The 18,621-nt window shown below is 43.7% G+C and overlaps 1 protein-coding gene across 1 annotated transcript in view; it reads right to left on the bottom strand.

Annotated features, from left to right (window-relative positions):
- Nucleotides 1-18,621, bottom strand: part of LOC311328158 (uncharacterized protein) — a gene marked incomplete at its 3' end in the record, with an annotated part of 38,537 nt that overhangs the window by 18,278 nt on the left and 1,638 nt on the right. The window contains exons 4-6 of the mRNA XM_084462174.1: nt 15,694-17,998; nt 4,991-5,164; nt 2,886-3,059 (exon numbers count right to left, since the gene is read on the bottom strand). Coding sequence (XP_084318300.1) covers nt 2,886-3,059; nt 4,991-5,164; nt 15,694-17,998 — 2,653 coding nt within the window. The remainder of the gene's footprint in view (nt 1-2,885; nt 3,060-4,990; nt 5,165-15,693; nt 17,999-18,621) is intronic.

Here is an 18,621-nt window from a genome sequence, read left to right on the forward strand (position 1 = left end):
CCCCTCCCCCACCCCGGGGTCAAGCCCGGCCAGAAAGCGCTCGGTCATCAGGGCCCTGTGCACCACTCTCCACTGTCCTTTTAGGGATGGGGGGCTTATACAGCACCCGCCACCTGAACCTCACACTGCTCCCCCCACCTAGAACCCCCTGCCACTGGTGGAACCCAACCCCCTGCAAGACCCCGACGTTCCTCGCCTTCACACATGCCTCATACAGAGCCCTCCCCCTCACCTGTCTGAGGTCACCAGGCTCCTCCCCCTCACCTGTCTGAGGTCACCAGGGTCATACAGAGCCCTCCCCCTCACCTGTCTGAGGTCACCAGGGTCATACAGAGCCCTCCCCCTCACCTGTCTGAGGTCACCAGGGTCATACAGAGCCCTCCCCCTCACCTGTCTGAGGTCACCAGGGTCATACAGAGCCCTCCCCCTCACCTGTCTGAGGTCACCAGGGTCATACAGAGCCCTCCCCCTCACCTGTCTGAGGTCACCAGGGTCATACAGAGCCCTCCCCCTCACCTGTCTGAGGTCACCAGGGTCATACAGAGCCCTCCCCTTCACCTGTCTGAGGTCACCAGGGTCATACAGAGCCCTCCCCCTCACCTGTCTGAGGTCACCAGGCTCCTCCCCCTCACCTGTCTGAGGTCACCAGGGTCATACAGAGCCCTCCCCCTCACCTGTCTGAGGTCACCAGGCTCCTCCCCCTCACCTGTCTGAGGTCACCAGGGTCATACAGAACCTCACCTGTCTGAGGTCACACACACACACATTTAAATACACTGGCACTAAACACCAAACACCAGGTTAGAAATCTAGGTGTCATAGTCGACTCTAATCTGAACTTTGAATCTCATGTCAATAACATAACTAGTGTATCTTTCTATCATTTAAGAAACATGGCAAAAGTGCAATCCTTCCTTTCAAAGGCCGACACAAAGACTTATGCATGCATTTATAACCAGCAGACTGGACTATTGCAATCCCCTCTTTTGTGGCCTACCAAAGAAAACCATCAATCGTCTGCAAATTATACAAAACGCCGCGGCACGAGTCCTTACAAAATCCAGACGGAGGGCTCACATTACACCCGTCCTGAAGGCTCTGCATTGGCTACCCGTCAGCTTCAGAATAGACTTCAAGATTCTTCTACTGGTTTATAAATCACTCCACAACCGTGCTCCAAAACATATGACTGACATGCTTGTTAGATATACACCAGCAAGATCCCTGCTGTATGGGTTATGTTCATGTTGTTATAGTGAATGTGAGCTTCTATGCTGCTGTATGGGTTATGTTCATGTTGTTATATTGAATGTGAGCTTCTATGCTGCTGTATGGGTTATGTTCATGTTTTTATATTGAACGTGAGCTTCTATGCTGCTGTATGGGTTATGTTCATGTTGTTATATTGAATGTGAGCTTCTATGCTGCTGTATGGGTTATGTTCATGTTGTTATATTGAATGTGAGCTTCTATGCTGCTGTATGGGTTATGTTCATGTTGTTATATTGAATGTGAGCTTCTATGCTGCTGTATGGGTTATGTTCATCAGAATGTATTCATTCTCATCATGATCTGTGTTTCAGGTGACCATCTCATGTGACACACAGGAGTCGATACGTTCAGTTACAACCACTGCTACTTCAGCAGGTTGACATTGTGGAGGTGGAGGACGTGAGCCTGTCTTCTGTGGTGTTCTGAGAGGTCCAACACCTGGGTGTCCCAAGTCAGTGATAGCTTCAGATTAGTCAAAGCATACTAGAGAGAAGTTATGTCCTCTGTTTGAACCGTGCTGATGTTGTTGATTTAGTTCACACTAAAGAGTACATTTTGATGCCACTTAAAGGAAAATACTCGTTTTTGACAACCTGGACCTTATTTACGGCATATTATAAGACGTTTGACTCACCGAGATAACTTTGGTGTAACTCGGAGGCATGTAGAATAAATTTAAAATCCAGCGTGAGCCAAGTATATTCATGTAATGGTGGTGGACGGGGCACTGAGAATGCAGCTTCTAAAAAATCTATTTTCTGCCGCGAAACAGTTGTTTTCATCAATCTGTCTTTATGAATCGCTAGTTGTGCTTACATAGAGCGAGGGCTTGTTGTGGTATTTCACATGCCTCTGTAATATGATCTTTAGAAACGTCTTTAGAAACAAAATAGCTTCCTCACTTGCTCCAGCACGCATGCGCACTGGCTGGAGCAACACTTGCGCGCTGTGCGCATGCGTGCTGGAGCAAGTGAGGAAGCTATTTCGTTTCTAAAGACGTTTCTAAAGATCATATTACAGAGGCATGTGAAAAACCACAACAGGCCTACGCTCTATGTAAGCACAACTAGCTATTCATAAAGACAGATTGATGAAAACAACTGATTTTTTAGAAGCTGCATTCTCAGTGCCCCGTCCGCCGCCATTACATGGATATACTTGGCTCGCGCTGGATTTTAAATTTCTTCTACAGGAATAGAGGCGAACCCAAATGGGCTCCCTAAATATATGCGGCCCCCCAAAAAACCAAAATGAACAGGTGTCACTGCCTCTAAACTTCAGCCCCTGACGCTTTTCCCTCAACCCCTAATGATTTGGGATCCTAGCAGCGCCCCTGTTTTGTACCTAATCCACATTTGTATTTAGTCTTGATTGTGTCTTTGTTCCTTCAATAAAGGACCCACCCAACATCTACAGTCTGTATATGTCTGTATGTATGCTTTGAGATGATAGTCCCTATTTTGTCAACTCTACTGTATGTACTGTAGTCCAAAGATAATTTCTCAAGTTGAATGTTGATGCTCAAAACATCCCTCTTCAAGGACTGAGATGTACAATTACTTAGACATTTAAATCCAATCATTTAACATTTGAATATGCTCAGGGATACAGACCTCAGTTTCTCCAGTTTGCAGTGTGGACTCCCCAGTCCAGCAGAGAGCAGCTTCACTCCTGAATCCTGCAGGTCATTGTTACTCAGGTCTAACTCTCTCAGGTGGGAGGAGTTTGAGCTGAGAGATGAGGCCAGCAGAGAACAGCATGTCTCTGTTAATCTGCATCCACTCAGGCTGAGGAGACAAGGACAAGTATTAGCAAACATTTTCACCAGTAATCAGTGCTTTGAGAAAGCGTGTTTTCATTGGCAAAACACATTTTCAGACTAATAAAGTACAGAAACGGGTAACTTCACTCTTCACTTCAGTCTTCTGTGATAGTAGCTTTGCTTTCTGTATAATTTAACTGTGACAAAGATGACATTTATTCTACAAACAAACACTGCTACACTAGTGGTGAAAAGGAGGCATGTCAGCTATATTGTCTTCCTCTCTCAGACTGAATTATTAACAGAGTGACTCATTCTGGAGCGAGGAGAGAGAGTGCTGCTGCATCTAATATGTTTTAGTCATGAGCAGGTTTTTCATTCCTCTAATGCAGGCATTCCCAAACTGTGAGGCGGGCCTCCCCCAGGGGGCCCCAAAGAAAGTCAGGGGAGGCGCGGAGGGATGGTTAGAAAAAAAAGAAGGAAAAACATGTTATTTATTTTTGAAATGTCTATGGTTTTTATGAATGAAACGTGATTTTAAAGGTCAGAATATTGAAATAAATAATGGGAGAGATACTGTTAGATTATACTAAATGTGTGGATAGTGCAGAGAGAGCCTACCCCCGCAGGCATGAATATATTGTGCGAAAACGTCATAACGTTAACTAGCAACAGGTGCCACCGAGCTAACTTAGCTGTGTAACGTTATGGGCTAGCTGACGCTGCCTTGCAAAATGGACACATTTGGGGGGTTGGGGGGGCGTGGGTGTATCACTGTTTTCAGAGGGGAGGCCCACATTGATGGGAGTTTGGGAACCCATGCTCTAATGAATACTCAGCATCCAATCAGCGTCCTGATTGGCTGGACACTATGGACCTGAGTCAGCTTGGAGGGTGCTAAGGCTCTTTGGACAGGATATGTACATTTACCAACATGCTATAGCCTACTTAAGCAATTGACCACGAGAGGCAGTGGGTTACAGGGGATTTTACCACAGCTACGGGGCGTTGTTAGAAGTATAGCTGTGGTAAAATCCCCTGTAACCCACTGCCTCTCGTGGTCAATTGCTTTTCTACAACGGTTACTACATATATATATTCACAAAAAACACTCAGAAGTAACATTCAATCATTTATTTACTGATCATTCTTATCATTTTAGGATTACAAAATCTTCGGCGATAGGCTATAGTTCTGAATTAAATGGTTGCCAGGCAACATAGGCTATCTCGCCTATTTGGGTTGGCCTTGTTCACATAAGCCATAAGGCATAATTCGGGTGGTTCACCTTTATTTGAATATTTCCAGCCATGGTGCAGTTATTAAAACAGTTCTCCAGAGCACTCATTTTTGCTGGTAGGGGTGTGGAAGTGTTGGAGTCGGACTGATGAGTGCGTTTTTGTAATAGGATACGAAAAAGGTGAGGTTGCTGCGAGTGGTTGCTACGCAAAGCATAGCCTACCGCTTGATTTTATCAATGGCCTCGTCAATGAGATTAACTAATTGTTATGCAGTCGCAGCCGTGGGTTACAGAGTATTTTACCACGGCTGCTAGCCAATCAGAATCAAGTATCCAAACTCTCTGTTGTAGAATTACTACTTGATACTTCATCATGTACACCTAGGCATGTTTTACACATTGTTTATTTGCACTCTTGTGTATTGGGATTTTGTGTATATTTTGTACCCAATGTACATTTGTATTTAATCTTGATTGTGTCTTTGTTCCTTCAATAAAGGACCCACCCACCACCTACAGTCTGTATATGTCTGTATGTATGCTTTGAGATGAAAGTCCCTATTTTGTCAACTCTACTGTATGTACTGTAGTCCAAAGATAATTTCTCAACTTGAATGTTGATGCCCAAAACATCCCTCTTCAAGGACTGAGATGTACAATTACTTAGACATTTAAATCCAATCATTTAACATGTGAATATGCTCAGGGATACAGACCTCAGTTTCTCCAGTTTGCAGTGTGGACTCCCCAGTCCAGCAGAGAGCAGCTTCACTCCTGAATCCTGCAGGTCATTGTTACTCAGGTCTAACTCTCTCAGGTGGGAGGAGTTTGAGCTGAGCGATGAGGCCAGCACTTCATATGAGGCTTCGTTGAGGTCACATCTAGAGAGTCTGAAATTACAAAGTAAACATGTATGACTTTTTGTTCCTTAATGACATGCTAATCTTAATGATATGATTTGTATAATATACACATTAATATACACATGTCATATGTAGCCTAAGGCTTAATAAAGGGTACCCAGCTTTCAATAACTCGTAGGCTACCTCATGTCTGGCCAGTGACCTACAACATTCCTAGCCTTCAAACCAATAAGCCAACCTCAAGAGGAGAAGCTTCTCAAACGTTTAATTTGATAGCTTACAGTATACAGCATGTTATATTTTGATATGGGGGAAATGAACACATACAGCTCAAATTACAGGTTTTAATCTCAATGTTGATGTACAGGCCTAGAGGATGATAGAACAGTCAGCTCTCAGCCCACTGCATGCTGTAGGCTACATGGACCAATACAGAATATAGTCACTACTGATCACTTTTCAATCATGTGTAGGAGCCTACATGAAATGAATAGTGAAATGAAAGTCCTATGTTGCAAAAAAGGCATTTTTAACTTGTGGCCATCCACAATGATATGAATCGATAACTGACGCAGCTTCTAGGTGATGTGTCCGTTGGTAGCATACGATTTAGAGAAATCAGCAGTAGGCTAGTTTGGGCTAGTTTGCTGCACCACGACAGAGGTGACTGCATTTGCACCTTTTCCTGAATAATAACGAGGAATGAGGGTAGGAAAAATACCTGTTTCCATGGCATTTGTGCTTTCAGAATAACTGATTCAGGTTCACACCTTATGGGCCTCTATACATAGATTACACTTGACCAGTATTGAGTCCTTGATCTTGAGGAGGGAGAAATAGTGTCGGTGTTTCCATGGCAGAGAGCTCCCGTTGTCAGAGCCAGAGACAGAGCTGCCAGCCGTGTAGGCGAGGGATTGTTGATGCATTGTGCATGGGTACTTTCTAACGTGTTACTCCTCACTGGATGTATGTATGGTGCAATGTGAGGAGGTGGAAACATGCCAAGCGCTGAGTTAGCAGTTTTTAAAAGTTATAGTGGGGTCAGCTCCAGCTGGTTCTGACCAGTTAAAGACCGACAATCTATTTTAGAAGATCAGAGAATAGATGGGAGTAAGAATGCCTCACTGACTAAAACTCATTACACATAACATATAGGGGAGACACACAGAGCTCAGTAAAGAGCATTCGTGCAGAGCGAGGTGCACGCGTGATCACACGCAACAACAGAGCAGCAGAGCACGGGAGAACACGAGAGCACTGAGAAACTACCACACAGCTCTCCCAGAGCACGGGAGAACACGAGAGCACTGAGAAACTACCACACAGCTCTCCCAGAGCACGGGAGAACACGAGAGCACTGAGAAACTACCACACAGCTCTCCCAGAGCACGGGAGAACACGAGAGCACTGAGAAACTACCACACAGCTCTCCCAGAGCACGGGAGAACACGAGAGCACTGAGAAACTACCACACAGCTCTCCCAGAGCACGGGAGAACACGAGAGCACTGAGAAACTACCACACAGCTCTCCCAGATGCTGACACGGTGAAGTCCACATAGTGTCAGCTAACAAGATAAGCGCTGCTTTAGACAGGGAGTAAACATTTATATATACAGTAGGACCCCACTCATCCGAACTTCAGAGATCCGAACCTCCCGGTCTACCGGACAGGCTTAAAAAACTTCTTTTTTTTTTTGAGCCTGCTATCTGGTTACTGGTGGGATTTTCATTACAGTACTGTAGGCCTACTTGCATTTAAATCTGTCATAATAAACATGTACTGTATCCTACTGTGAATAAAAACAGAACTGTATGTAGACCTACATGTTGCCTGTAGGCTGTAGCCTACTGTCATGTTTCATTTCTTTGTTCTAATGTCGAGCACAAAACGCAAACGAGTCTGCTGCGTGAGAGCTGCATTCCTTGGTACCAGAAAGCGCGTCAGCAACCTGAAGCAGAGGAGTATCGAGTCATTTCGTTCCCAGTTAATGGACTTCAGGAACACAGACGTGTTTTAAGCATGTAGATTAGCCTACTAGGCCTACTGTATTTGTTAACTAATAGCCTACAGCCTAGGCCATGTTAGCCTACATCGGTTGTTTAGGCTGCAATAGCCACACGACAACTTGTCTGTCAATTCATTTATTTATTGATTGATTATCATTTTCTCTAATTGTTATGTTTTTTTTTTTTAGGCTATACCATTTTGTTCTGCGAATACAGTAGCCTATCGATGCAGCGTGGGCCTCATTTGAGAATAAAGTAGGCTATTTGATCAAAGCATGCACTCAAGTGGAAATTAGTTTATTTTATTCTAGGCTACTGTAGGCCTATTATAGGCTAGGCTATATGAGTTTAGTTGGCTATTTGATTGCAATTTTGATGCATTTTCACAAGTAATTAAGGGTATTTATCGGTCTATTATGAGTTTTTATGTAACAAGTACCACTTATTGAATTTGGTGCATTTTAACATGTTTCAGTCATTCGGACATTTCAGAGATACGAACGACCTTCGGTCCCATTGGGTTATTTGATCCAGCCTAGTATCTTTGTCTATTTTTATCTATCCATCTAAGGTATCTATTTTTATCTATCCTCTATCTCCCCACCCTGTGCACCATCATGATTGTTTGTGCTGTCCCTGGGTGCTCATCGGTGAGATGACAAGTAACTCTTTAGTTTTCCAACTGTGTTGGATTTAGAGAAACAGTGGACCGCGTTTTTGGTGAGCCGTGGTGGAGCAGTCCGGAAACATACCTTCATATGAAACATACCTTCATATGCTGCGCTCATTCATTACATTCTGCCAGAAAGCCATGTGTTTTGCACAACGGCTATGTCTTGTAGCTGGAGCAGTACCCTCTCTCCCTCCACTTCAGCCTCTCCCCGATGCCCAGAGCCTAGAGATCGATCATGTAAGTTACTTGCTAATGATAAAGTTTAAGTAAATGTTCCATGTTTATTGTTAACCTCACCTTTTTCTAAAGAAATCTAACATTGTTAGCTTGCCAACTCAATGCTTTCCCTACTAACACACGCAGGTTGCGCAAACGTTCTACATACGGCCGCTATAGGTGACGATTCATCTGCGCCACGTGCGGAAATTACGCGGCCATTTACGGAAACGCGAGATCTGCCGTTTAGTAGACGCTACGTAAGAACGACACGTCATTCCGAAGTTGCGGCCGCGTGCAAAGAACGCACGTGATCACGTGGGCAGGAACCTCCGTTATAAACTCACCTGGCTGACACTAGATTAACAGGTATTTATATGACTTGGTCTGCAAGTCTTTTTCGCACGGTGCAAATATGGTGCGGCCGCGTGCAAAAAACGTGGGCAGGAACTTCCGTAATAAACTCACTTGGCTGACACTAGATTTACAGGTATTTATATGACTTGGTCTGCACGTCTTTTTCGCACGGTGCAAATATGGTCACTTACTGACCACTGGCTATATTTAGCATTTGCAGTACCACTGGCTATATTTAGCATTTACCAGTACAAAAACTAATTAATGCTATATGGGGATATAGCAGCAAGCATTATGATACAAACCAATATAAGACTGAACACCATTAACAGTTTAGAACATTTTATTACACAAAGTACATTACAAATTAAAAGTATACATATTTACAAGGATGAGGTTTACGGTCTGTCACATTACGCATAGCCAGAAAAGCAAAAAAAAGTATGTACAAGCTCTGGCTAGCAACCCATTATCTGACAATTGCAAAAGTTCTAAAAACAAAAATGAAACGATGCGCATTCTGTGGCAGGCAGACCGGGAACAGACCGTTGTATCCCACAAAAAAAAGGTTACAATTTTAAAAAACTATTTACAAAAAAGGCATCCATCCTGGCAGGCTGGAAAGGGAGGTTTAGGGAGACGGGCTGGGGGTCACCCACATCTGAATCGAGGGTCTGGGCAGAAGAGGTCATCCTCATCTGAATACTCCACTGTGGTCAGGGCTGGAGCTGCGGTCAGGGGCTGGGCTGGGGAGGTCAGCTGGGCTGGAGCAGATGCCTAAGGACATAATGAAATGGCTGTAAAAGCAAGTCGCATACGTTCATTGGAAGCGTGCCATGTCACTGGATACGAGAAAATTAACTGCCTGACATCACATACCTTTTTGAATCGAGCAGGGGCATGTTTCAGCATCTCCTGCAGCTGGGCAGACACCTCCGTCACAGTGGTGCTTGGCTTACAGGCCATAACCCTCCCTCAGACAGACTGGAGAACTGCTGACACATCATCCTCTGGAAGTCTGGATATTAAACACAGATGTGGCTATAAGTAATTGTACGGTCCCATAATGGATATTCAGCTCAAAGTATATCCCTACATGCAGCATGAAGTAGTTCACAAAATTCAGCATACCAGCATCTGCAGAGCTTGATGGCAACACTGCTGGAGCTGTTGGTCTCACAGGCGATGGCATCAGAGAACTACCTGAAAACCAGAGGATAAAGGGATGAGCAGGAAACTATGGTGCTGGCGGCGTAGTGATTCTGGCATAAGGGGAAGAATCAACTCGACATGAGACATGTCAGACCCTGACCTGGTCTGGCCGGGGTGCTAATCGCTGATGCATGCTGCTCGTGCCTGGACGTCTGAAGGGCTGAAGGGCCTGGGCTCACAGCGCCTTGGCTCAAAGGACCCGGGCGATGAACATCTACTGCCGAGTAGTGAGATGTGAGATGAGCGAATTAGTCTTCCGAAAGTCCTGAGTTAACTGTAAGTGTGCAAATATGCATAGACATTTCACCAACACAAACATGCATGGATACCTCCATTGATAACTGGCAGAGCAGGCCTTCCGGCTCTGGCACCTGGCATAGCTGGTCTGGTCTGAGTTCTGCCGACCGGCTGCCTGGGCACTGGAACATATAGTAGAGGTAAATTAGCTCAGATTAGTCAACTCAAGTAGTACTCTTTTGGGACTGTTGAATGCACTTTATTATATTACCTTCGTCACTGGAGTCATAGCGTGCGTGCGCTGTCTCTTCCTTGTGTCTTGGGAGTTAATCCATTGATGACTGCTGCTCAAACACCTTCGCCAAGGCACTGGCTACTTCATAATGCTCTGTGTGTTCCTCAGCAGAGACAGAGGTTGTCATGGCTCCTCTTGATGTGCTTGTGGAGGTAGATCTGGGAGGTATAGGAGAATGGGCACTCAGAGCAGGAGAACACCCAAGTCTTGCACAACTCTAACATCACAGCTAGGAGAGCGAATGAGAGAGACCATTAAAAAGGATTATCTCACCTGTAGTACAAGTTCAAATATAGAGTGATTATACGTCATTGTAAATGAGAGCTTACTCTCAATTGATTCACGAGGTTAAATAAAGATTGAATGAATATGTAGCTAGTGGGGGGTTACAACCACACAACTGTGGAGAGAGAATGAGACACTTGGTTCCCTCCTCTACTGGTGTTCATGGCCATGGCCACACACCTGGAATACTCCAACCCTGATTTAAAGGGTTAATAACTGAGCGAATCTTGCAAGTTTGCACTACAGGGAAGCAATTGCTCAATTTCCCTGATATTGTGGCGTCACTGGCGTCAGTGATGCGTCGTATGAATCTCACATGTCTACCGATAACATTAACTCAATATCAATATCCCCATTTGTTTATCCCGTCTATGGAAACGTATGTGCATTTGTACTTACGTGTGCCTATATTGATGATCAGGTGTTTCTCCACCTAAGGGCTGGCCAGACAGAACCATCAGAGACCATTGGGCTGAGCTGAGGAGAGAGCGACATGTTAGAGTGTATGTGTGCATATGTATATGGTGCTCTTCTGTTAATACTCATGAGGGCATTAAACTGAACAAGACTCACAGAGCCTGTGGTGCTGTCCCAGGACTGCCCCTGGCCACGCCTGTCCCCGTCTTAGCGCCTCTATTAGTAGTCCACATCATGAGTACCTATTATGCAAAATTTTGATTTGTATGTGAGTGAAAACGTAGTACACAATTCTTTACCCGTTTGACAGAATGAGCAACCATTTCAACAGTTAAGAGTAACATGAAATCCACCAAGATGGCTGCTGTAACCAAATGAGCCAAGATGGCTGCTATAACAAATCCTGCTAGCTAGCCTAGCTCCGTTGTTGGGGCTTCTAGTATTCTGTTAACGTTAACTTCGGAAAAATGAATGCCTAAAAACAAACACATACTAACGGTGTCGTGGGTTAATGCGAAATCAATGAGTAAGCTAATTATCACATTTTATTCCAAGCGATGAAACAGTGCGAACGTGCAGGAGCTCGCGCGAGCCTGCTAGACTTGAGAAGACTCCACCATTGCCCGAAAAAGGCTAATCACGTTAGCTGGCTAGCTAGTTAGCCAACATTGGAAAGAGAGCATCTGCATATAGATAATCATTACAAAAGGGTAGCTTGCACATAACGTTGGTGTTTTATCTGGGACGATACCAAAATACATAGTATGTATGTATACATACTAATGTATACATTGAAATTGAGATACTTACAGGATCTGTGTTGTCGCGGAGACAAAGAGCGTGTTGGTCTTTCTCAATCGCTTCTGTTTCAAACGAGGCGGAAGTCTTCTTCTTCGCTGGGTTTAGTGGCGGATCGCAAACAACTTTAATGTGCATACCGCCACCTACTGGCACAGAGTGTGTAACTTGTTTGTCTAGTTCTTCAATTGTGTCACCTAAGAAAGTAGCCCAATGCCTTGCATTCTACGTTCACTGCTCAACGTTCATTGCTCACATTTAGGTTGCAAAATTAGGACTTTATTCATAGGCATATTTTTTATCATTATTTTTATTAGGCCTAGACTGCAAATCTTTAGTGTTAATATTAACTGTAAATGAGAAATTACACACAAAACAGACATGCAGGATTTCTCCTCATTATTACAATTCTGTAACTGTATGACTTCAAAATTTATTTTAAAACCTAAGTAATTTACAAATGTTCTGACCCACTGTGACACATTTCCAATAAAGTCAGATTGGGACTGTGATGTAACCACATTGTCACGTTATTTAATTACATCGTAGTTACGGATTTAAGCAGCAGTGGCGGCTACGTTCCCTTACAGTGTCCTTGAGGACGGCTATTTTGGTTATTTTGCGACTGAAAAGGCAAGTGTCAGCTAGGTGTCAGCTAGGTCCGCTGCTGGTGACGTCGCAAAGTTACCACAATTACACCAATGTGTCCCGTCAGTTTTACGTACTGTGTTAGTAGGGTTGTAGCTGCTTAGCAGCCTAATAATGTTGGCGCTAGCTAGTATGGTTAGGACTAGCTGTGGCTAACTAATTCTACTAATGGATAGAAAAGCATTTTGGAACTCACCATTCAGTGATCGATTAAAATGAATTATTTGGAGATGGCAGGGCTTCTACTGTATTTCTGTATCCTTGAGTATCTGACGGATCAAACATATACGGCTGGACTTTTAGTTGCTGTGCATATATGCTAGTTTTGATGAGGTTGTTTCTCATTGGCGGATCAAAATTTCAATCAAATCCTGATCTGACACCTGGGTTTCCGTTAGCCGGTAATTACCGTTTTTTTCCGGAAAAATCCGTTGAAGTCCGTTATATTAAAATCTCTCCGGTCATAATGTCCGGAGAAATAATTCCCCATAATTGTATTAGGCCTACAATAGGCTAAAATTACATTTCCATATATTATGATTCCTTTTGAATAAAAAAAAAACGAATAGGCCAATTAATTTTGTTCTGTTAATGTGTAGGCTATTGACTAGTAGGCCTATGCGATGAAAAAACAGCCGTAAGATAAACCTGCCTATAGGCTAGCGGGCCACCAAGCGAGAGAGAGCCTGATCAGGGTACGGAGCTTGAAGCGAAAATGGAAATTCCTATTATTATCGAATGGAAATTAGCCTATGCACGTTGTAAGTTCTTACACTTTATTTAAGTAGGCTACAGTATATTTATTTTCAGAGTTTTGTTCTATTTTAGCCTATCTGATAAAAGGCCGAAATTAGACTATAGGCCTAGCCTATGAATTCCAATCAGCGCAGCCGCAGGCCTTAAAATAAAATGTTACGAGAAGCCTACATGTTGCCTAACCTCTTGCACTTTTAAATAAAATGTTATATATCAAGACATGTATTGTGTCATTTCTGTATTTAGCCCAGCCCGCCTATCAGTTGTTTTTCAACAGTTATGTCCTCCTCATCATCATAGTCTACTGCGATGTCCATGGTTATAATGATGCTGTTTTATTGATAAAAAGGGTAGGCTAAAGCTGGAAAGAGCATCCGCAAATCCGATTCATGAATTGAAATAAACATTCATGTTCTAGGCTACAGTCGCAATTCAAAGGTGACTATTTTTGTGGCTGTGCAATTACATAGGCTATAGGCCTAGCGCATGGAATCATGACAGCCTATCACACATTTAATCATACGGATGCGAAATAAGACAATAAATGCCATATATAAGCTACACAACGGCCAATCAAATCGCGACAAACACCTATAATAGGCCTAATATTATATTATAATATAATGACCGGAATTTCTCCAGTTTGTCCGGAAAAGTCTAATCTTCCCGGACACATTGACCGGTACCGATTTTCTCTAACGGAAACCCTGTCTGACACGCCCACACATTCCTGAGAAATGGTCTAGAGAGCAAAATGAGCCGTTTTTGGATGCTTAAAGAGACACATTTGCTATCATATATGCATTTTTACTATTTCAAGCCAAGTTTCCAGAGGCTTTAAGGAGCTGCATTAAGCAGACAGAAATATTTCTAGCTGACGGCGAGAAAAGTACTCTGCCTAAAATATCATGCTGTAGAGCATAGGCAAGTACTCTTTATATGTATAGTAAATTGTGTTTGTAACTTAACTGTGGTTCATCCAGTCATAAATTCAGAATGGTGGTAAATATTGTAGATGGATGAGGGACAAAGTAGTGAAGATGAGATCATTTCAATGGGGTTTAGTAACACAGGGACCTGTTTTAGTAAGGGGTAAGGGGTTTTAGTAACACAGGGAACTGTTTTAGTAAGGGGTAAGGGGGTTTAGTAACACAGGGAACTGTTTTAGTAAGGGGTAAGGGGTTTTAGTAACACAGGGAATTGTTTTAGTAAGGGGTAAGGGGTTTTAGTAACATAGGGAACTGTTTTAGTAAGGGGTAAGGGGGTTTAGTAACACAGGGAACTGTTTTAGTAAGGGGTAAGGGGTTTTAGTAACACAGGGAATTGTTTTAGTAAGGGGTAAGGGGTTTTAGTAACACAGGGAACTGTTTTAGTAAGGGGTAAGGGGTTTTAGTAACACAGGGAACTGTTTTAGTAAGGGGTAAGGGGTTTTAGTAACACAGGGAACTGTTTTAGTAAGGGAAAATCACCAAACTTTGCACATAGCTCCAGTACTATACCCAAAGTCCTCAACCTGCATTGTAGGTCAATAAAGCTGAAGGTGGCGCTACAGCAATAGTCTAAATTTAAAACTTACAAAAATCATAACAAATCAGCCATAGGTGCCATCACTGTAAAACCACCATGTCAATGTAGTCCCAAGTGAGACAAAACTTTCATATGCTCTGACCTTGCAGGAATTTTGAAGTCCATCACTCCGATTTTTTCATAAACTGTAAAACCTATCAAACCTATATCCTCCCACATTTTTTGTTCAATTGACACAAAAATTGATATACTGTATCTTCAGACTGTCCTTACCAAACGATCCTCACAGATTTTTGAAATATGAAAAATTGAGCCCACAGCACATCAAAAAGTTTTACTGTTGACAGTTCTGTATACAGTTCCTATTAATTCTCGCCAAATCAAAGTCTGATCATACTCATAAAAAGTGACAACATTGGCCACATATCCAAGATGTAGTGTGATTTTTTTCAGAATTTTATCTCAAAAATGGAATTTTTAAAAATATGTTTAATCCTGTCCTCTGAAATCAACACTTCATACAGAGAAAACTACATTACCCACAATCCAACGCAAGCTCCACAAATCGGAGACATCGCTGTTGGCAACCCTACCCAACCCCGCCGAGGATTACAATGACTAACAACTGACTGAGTACACAGCTGCTGAAGTTAATGTTCAATTATGAAGAAAAGCAAACAAAACCTGTAAAAATTTATAAACATATCTCATCCCACATTTTTCAATCAATTAACACCAAACTTGCTACACTGGATCTTCAGACTGTAATTCACAAACTCATTGACCAGATTGTTGAATTATCAAAATCGATCTTACAATGCATCAAAATGTTTTACAAATGTTTTACGATATGATACGAATGTACAAAATGAACATTGGAATGTCAACTTTCTTGTTATCCTCCTATTCTCTCGCTTATTGCTCCTAAACTTGTCGGAAATTGCCTGGCCCCGCCTCATCGCTGCGTAGCAGCTTTTTGTGTTTTGTATCTATAATTGTATTTTTGTGTTTATAGTTTTATATCATGTTTTGTTTGGAGGGCTCCCTTCCAGAAGATACCTCTGGGTCAATGGGACAGACAAGGTTAAATAGATTGATCAAATTGTATAGAAAGATGAATACTTACATAGCCTTTCTGCAGACCTGCACAGCTGGGATCAGTCTCCTCCGCCCCTCCTGTGATGTGTTGTATTTGTTCAGGTCAAGCTCATCCTGAACCTCCTCTGACATCTGCAGCATGTAGGCCAGCGCTGAGCACTGTATTGGAGTCAGTTCGGTTGATGTCTTCTTCTGCATGTATGCTTGGATGTCCTGCTGAACTGAATGGTCATTCATCTCCATCAAGCATTGGAAGAGATTGATGCACCTCTCTGGGGAGATGTTCTTCTCCTCATCCCCCCTGTTCTTGAGGAATCTGCTTGTTTCCTGGATGCTCTCTGGACTCCTCTCAATCTGAGGCAGCAGGCCTCGTAAGAGTCTCTGATTGGACTCCAGAGAGAGGCCGTGGAGGAAGCGGACAAAAAGGTCCAGGTGTCCATTCTCACTCTGCAAAGCTTTGCGTACCGCCCCCTCCAGCAGCTCATTCAGAGACAGCTCATCCGGAGGCTCCTCCCTCCTCCTCCTCCATGGCAACACAGCAAGGAAGCGCTTCTTCAGTAGCTCAATCGGAGCCAGCTCCTTGGACACAGATTTGGTCTTCCTTTTAAGGAAGGGCTCCAGTGCCTCCATGTTCTTGGTTGTGTAACAATGGTAAATGTAGACCGCTGAGAAAAACTCCTGAATGCTCAGATGCACAAAGCAGTAGACTGCCCTCTGAAAAAGCACTGACTCTTCTTTGAAGATTGCTGTGCAAACTCCTGAGAACACTGCTGCCTCTTGGACATCGAGGCCACACTCTTTCAGGTCTTCTTCATAGAACATGAGGTTGCCCTTCTCCAGATGGTCAAACGCCAGCTTTGCCAGCTTCAGGAGAACTTCCCTGTCGGCCCTCAAGAGCTCCTCCTGGTCAGTCTTGATTTCCCCTTGATACTTCTGGTTCTTCAGCTTCGTCTGAATGAGCAGGAAGTGTGTGTACATCTCAGTCAAGGTCTTGGGCATCTCTCCTTGCTTCTCTGTACTCAGCATGTGCTCAAGGACTGTGGAAGAAATCCAAGAGAAGACTGGTATGTGACACATGATGTAGAGGCTCCTTGATGTCTTGATGTGTGAGAAGATTCTTCTGGCCAGGTTCTCATCACTGATTCTCTTCATGAAGTACTCCTCCTTCTGTGCGTCATTGAACCCTTGTACCTCTGTCACCCGGTCAACACACTCAGAAGGGATCTGATTGGCTGCTGCAGGTCGGGAGGTTATCCAGAGGAGAGCAGAGGGGAGCAGATTCCCCTGGATGAGGTTGGTCAGCAGCACATCCACTGAGGTTGACTCTGTGACATGACAGCAGGTCTGGTTCTTTCTGAAGTCTAGGGGCAGTCGGCTCTCATCCAGACCATCAAAGATGAACGTTGCTTTAGAGACAGCAAGTTGCTCTGCATCTTCCATGTGTAGTTCTGGGTGGAAAACATTCAGCAGTTGGAGTAAACTGTACCGGACATGTCTAATCAAATTCAGCTCCCGGAAAGGAAGCACAAACATGACTTCCACATCTTGATTTGCCTTTCCTTCAGCCCAGTCTAAGATTGACTTCTGCACACATACGGTTTTTCCTATACCAGGGACGCCCACAGTCAGCACAGTTCTGATGGGTCTCTCTTGACCAGGCAAGGGTTTGATGGGTTTCTCTTGACCAGGCAGGGGTTTGATGGGTCTCTCTTGACCAGGCAGGGGTTTGATGGGTTTCTCTTGACCAGGCAGGGGTTTGATGGGTTTCTCTTGACCAGGCAGGGGTTTGATGGGTCTCTCTTGACCAGGCAGGGGTTTGATGGGTTTCTCTTGACCAGGCAGGGGTTTGATGGGTCTCTCTTGACCAGGCAGGGGTTTGATGGTTCTCTCTTGACCAGACAGGGGTGTGATGGGTCTCTCTTGACCAGGCAGGGGTGTGATGGGTCTCTCTTGACCAGGCAGGGGTGTGATGGGTCTCTCTTGACCAGGCAGGGGTGTGATGTGTCTCTCTTGACCAGGCAGGGGTGTGATGTGTCTCTCTTGACCAGGCAGGGGTGTGATGTGTCTCTCTTGACCAGGCAGGGGTTTGAAGATGTCATTGTAGTTGATGGGTGTTTCATATGTGGTTTGTTTCCTGGATGCTCTCTCAAGTTGCCAAACCTCATGTTCATTATTAACCCCTTGACTCTGTCCCTCTGTGATGTAGAGCTCAGTGTAGATGCTGTTGAGGAGGGTTGCATTCCCTGTTTTTATGATTCCTTCAATCACATGTTCAAACCTCCTCTTCAAAGTGGCTTTATGATCCTCTACGGCTTTTTGGAGACCTCTAACAACTAAGGAGAGACAGGAAGTACAAGAAATTAGATTGACAGGAATACACACATTCATAGCAAATATGACTACAAATATGACTACAGGCTTTGTGTTCCCCAGGGCTGAATGATGCTATAGATATGATTTCTTTCCTATAGATCTTCTACCTTCAGGAATTTGGTAGTCCTCTCTTCTGCTTACAAGGGTTATTGATTATGATTATTATATATGTATTTTCTTATTTTCTCTCATTATGTGACTGTAACCTAGGACAAGTGAGGTTGATTTTGTGTATTTTCCTGTTGTCCTTTTCTCTAGTCTAGGTATTGAGTCTCTTGTGTGTTGAACAAATGTCAGTAATGTATATGTGACAAGGATGTCCTCCTGTGGGCAGCATGATTTATCCAGTTCCCAGCTACACAGCTGTCTAGAATTGTGATCACTGGCCGCACCCATGGGTGCAGCCTGCTTAGCCTATTAAGGCCTTCTACTGACTTTTGCTCTAGTTTGTAACTCGCCCTGATGAAGGCCGCATGGCCGAAACATGTTGGCTGTTTTATTTTATTCTGTTCTAAGATGAACTAGCCGATAATTAAAGCTTTTTAATCAAGAAGAGTGCCTTGGACCTTTTTGATGAATTCAT

Source organism: Borostomias antarcticus (assembly GCF_949987555.1).
Source record: "Borostomias antarcticus genome assembly, contig: scaffold_192, whole genome shotgun sequence".
In the NCBI taxonomy this organism is placed as follows: domain Eukaryota; kingdom Metazoa; phylum Chordata; class Actinopteri; order Stomiiformes; family Stomiidae; genus Borostomias; species Borostomias antarcticus.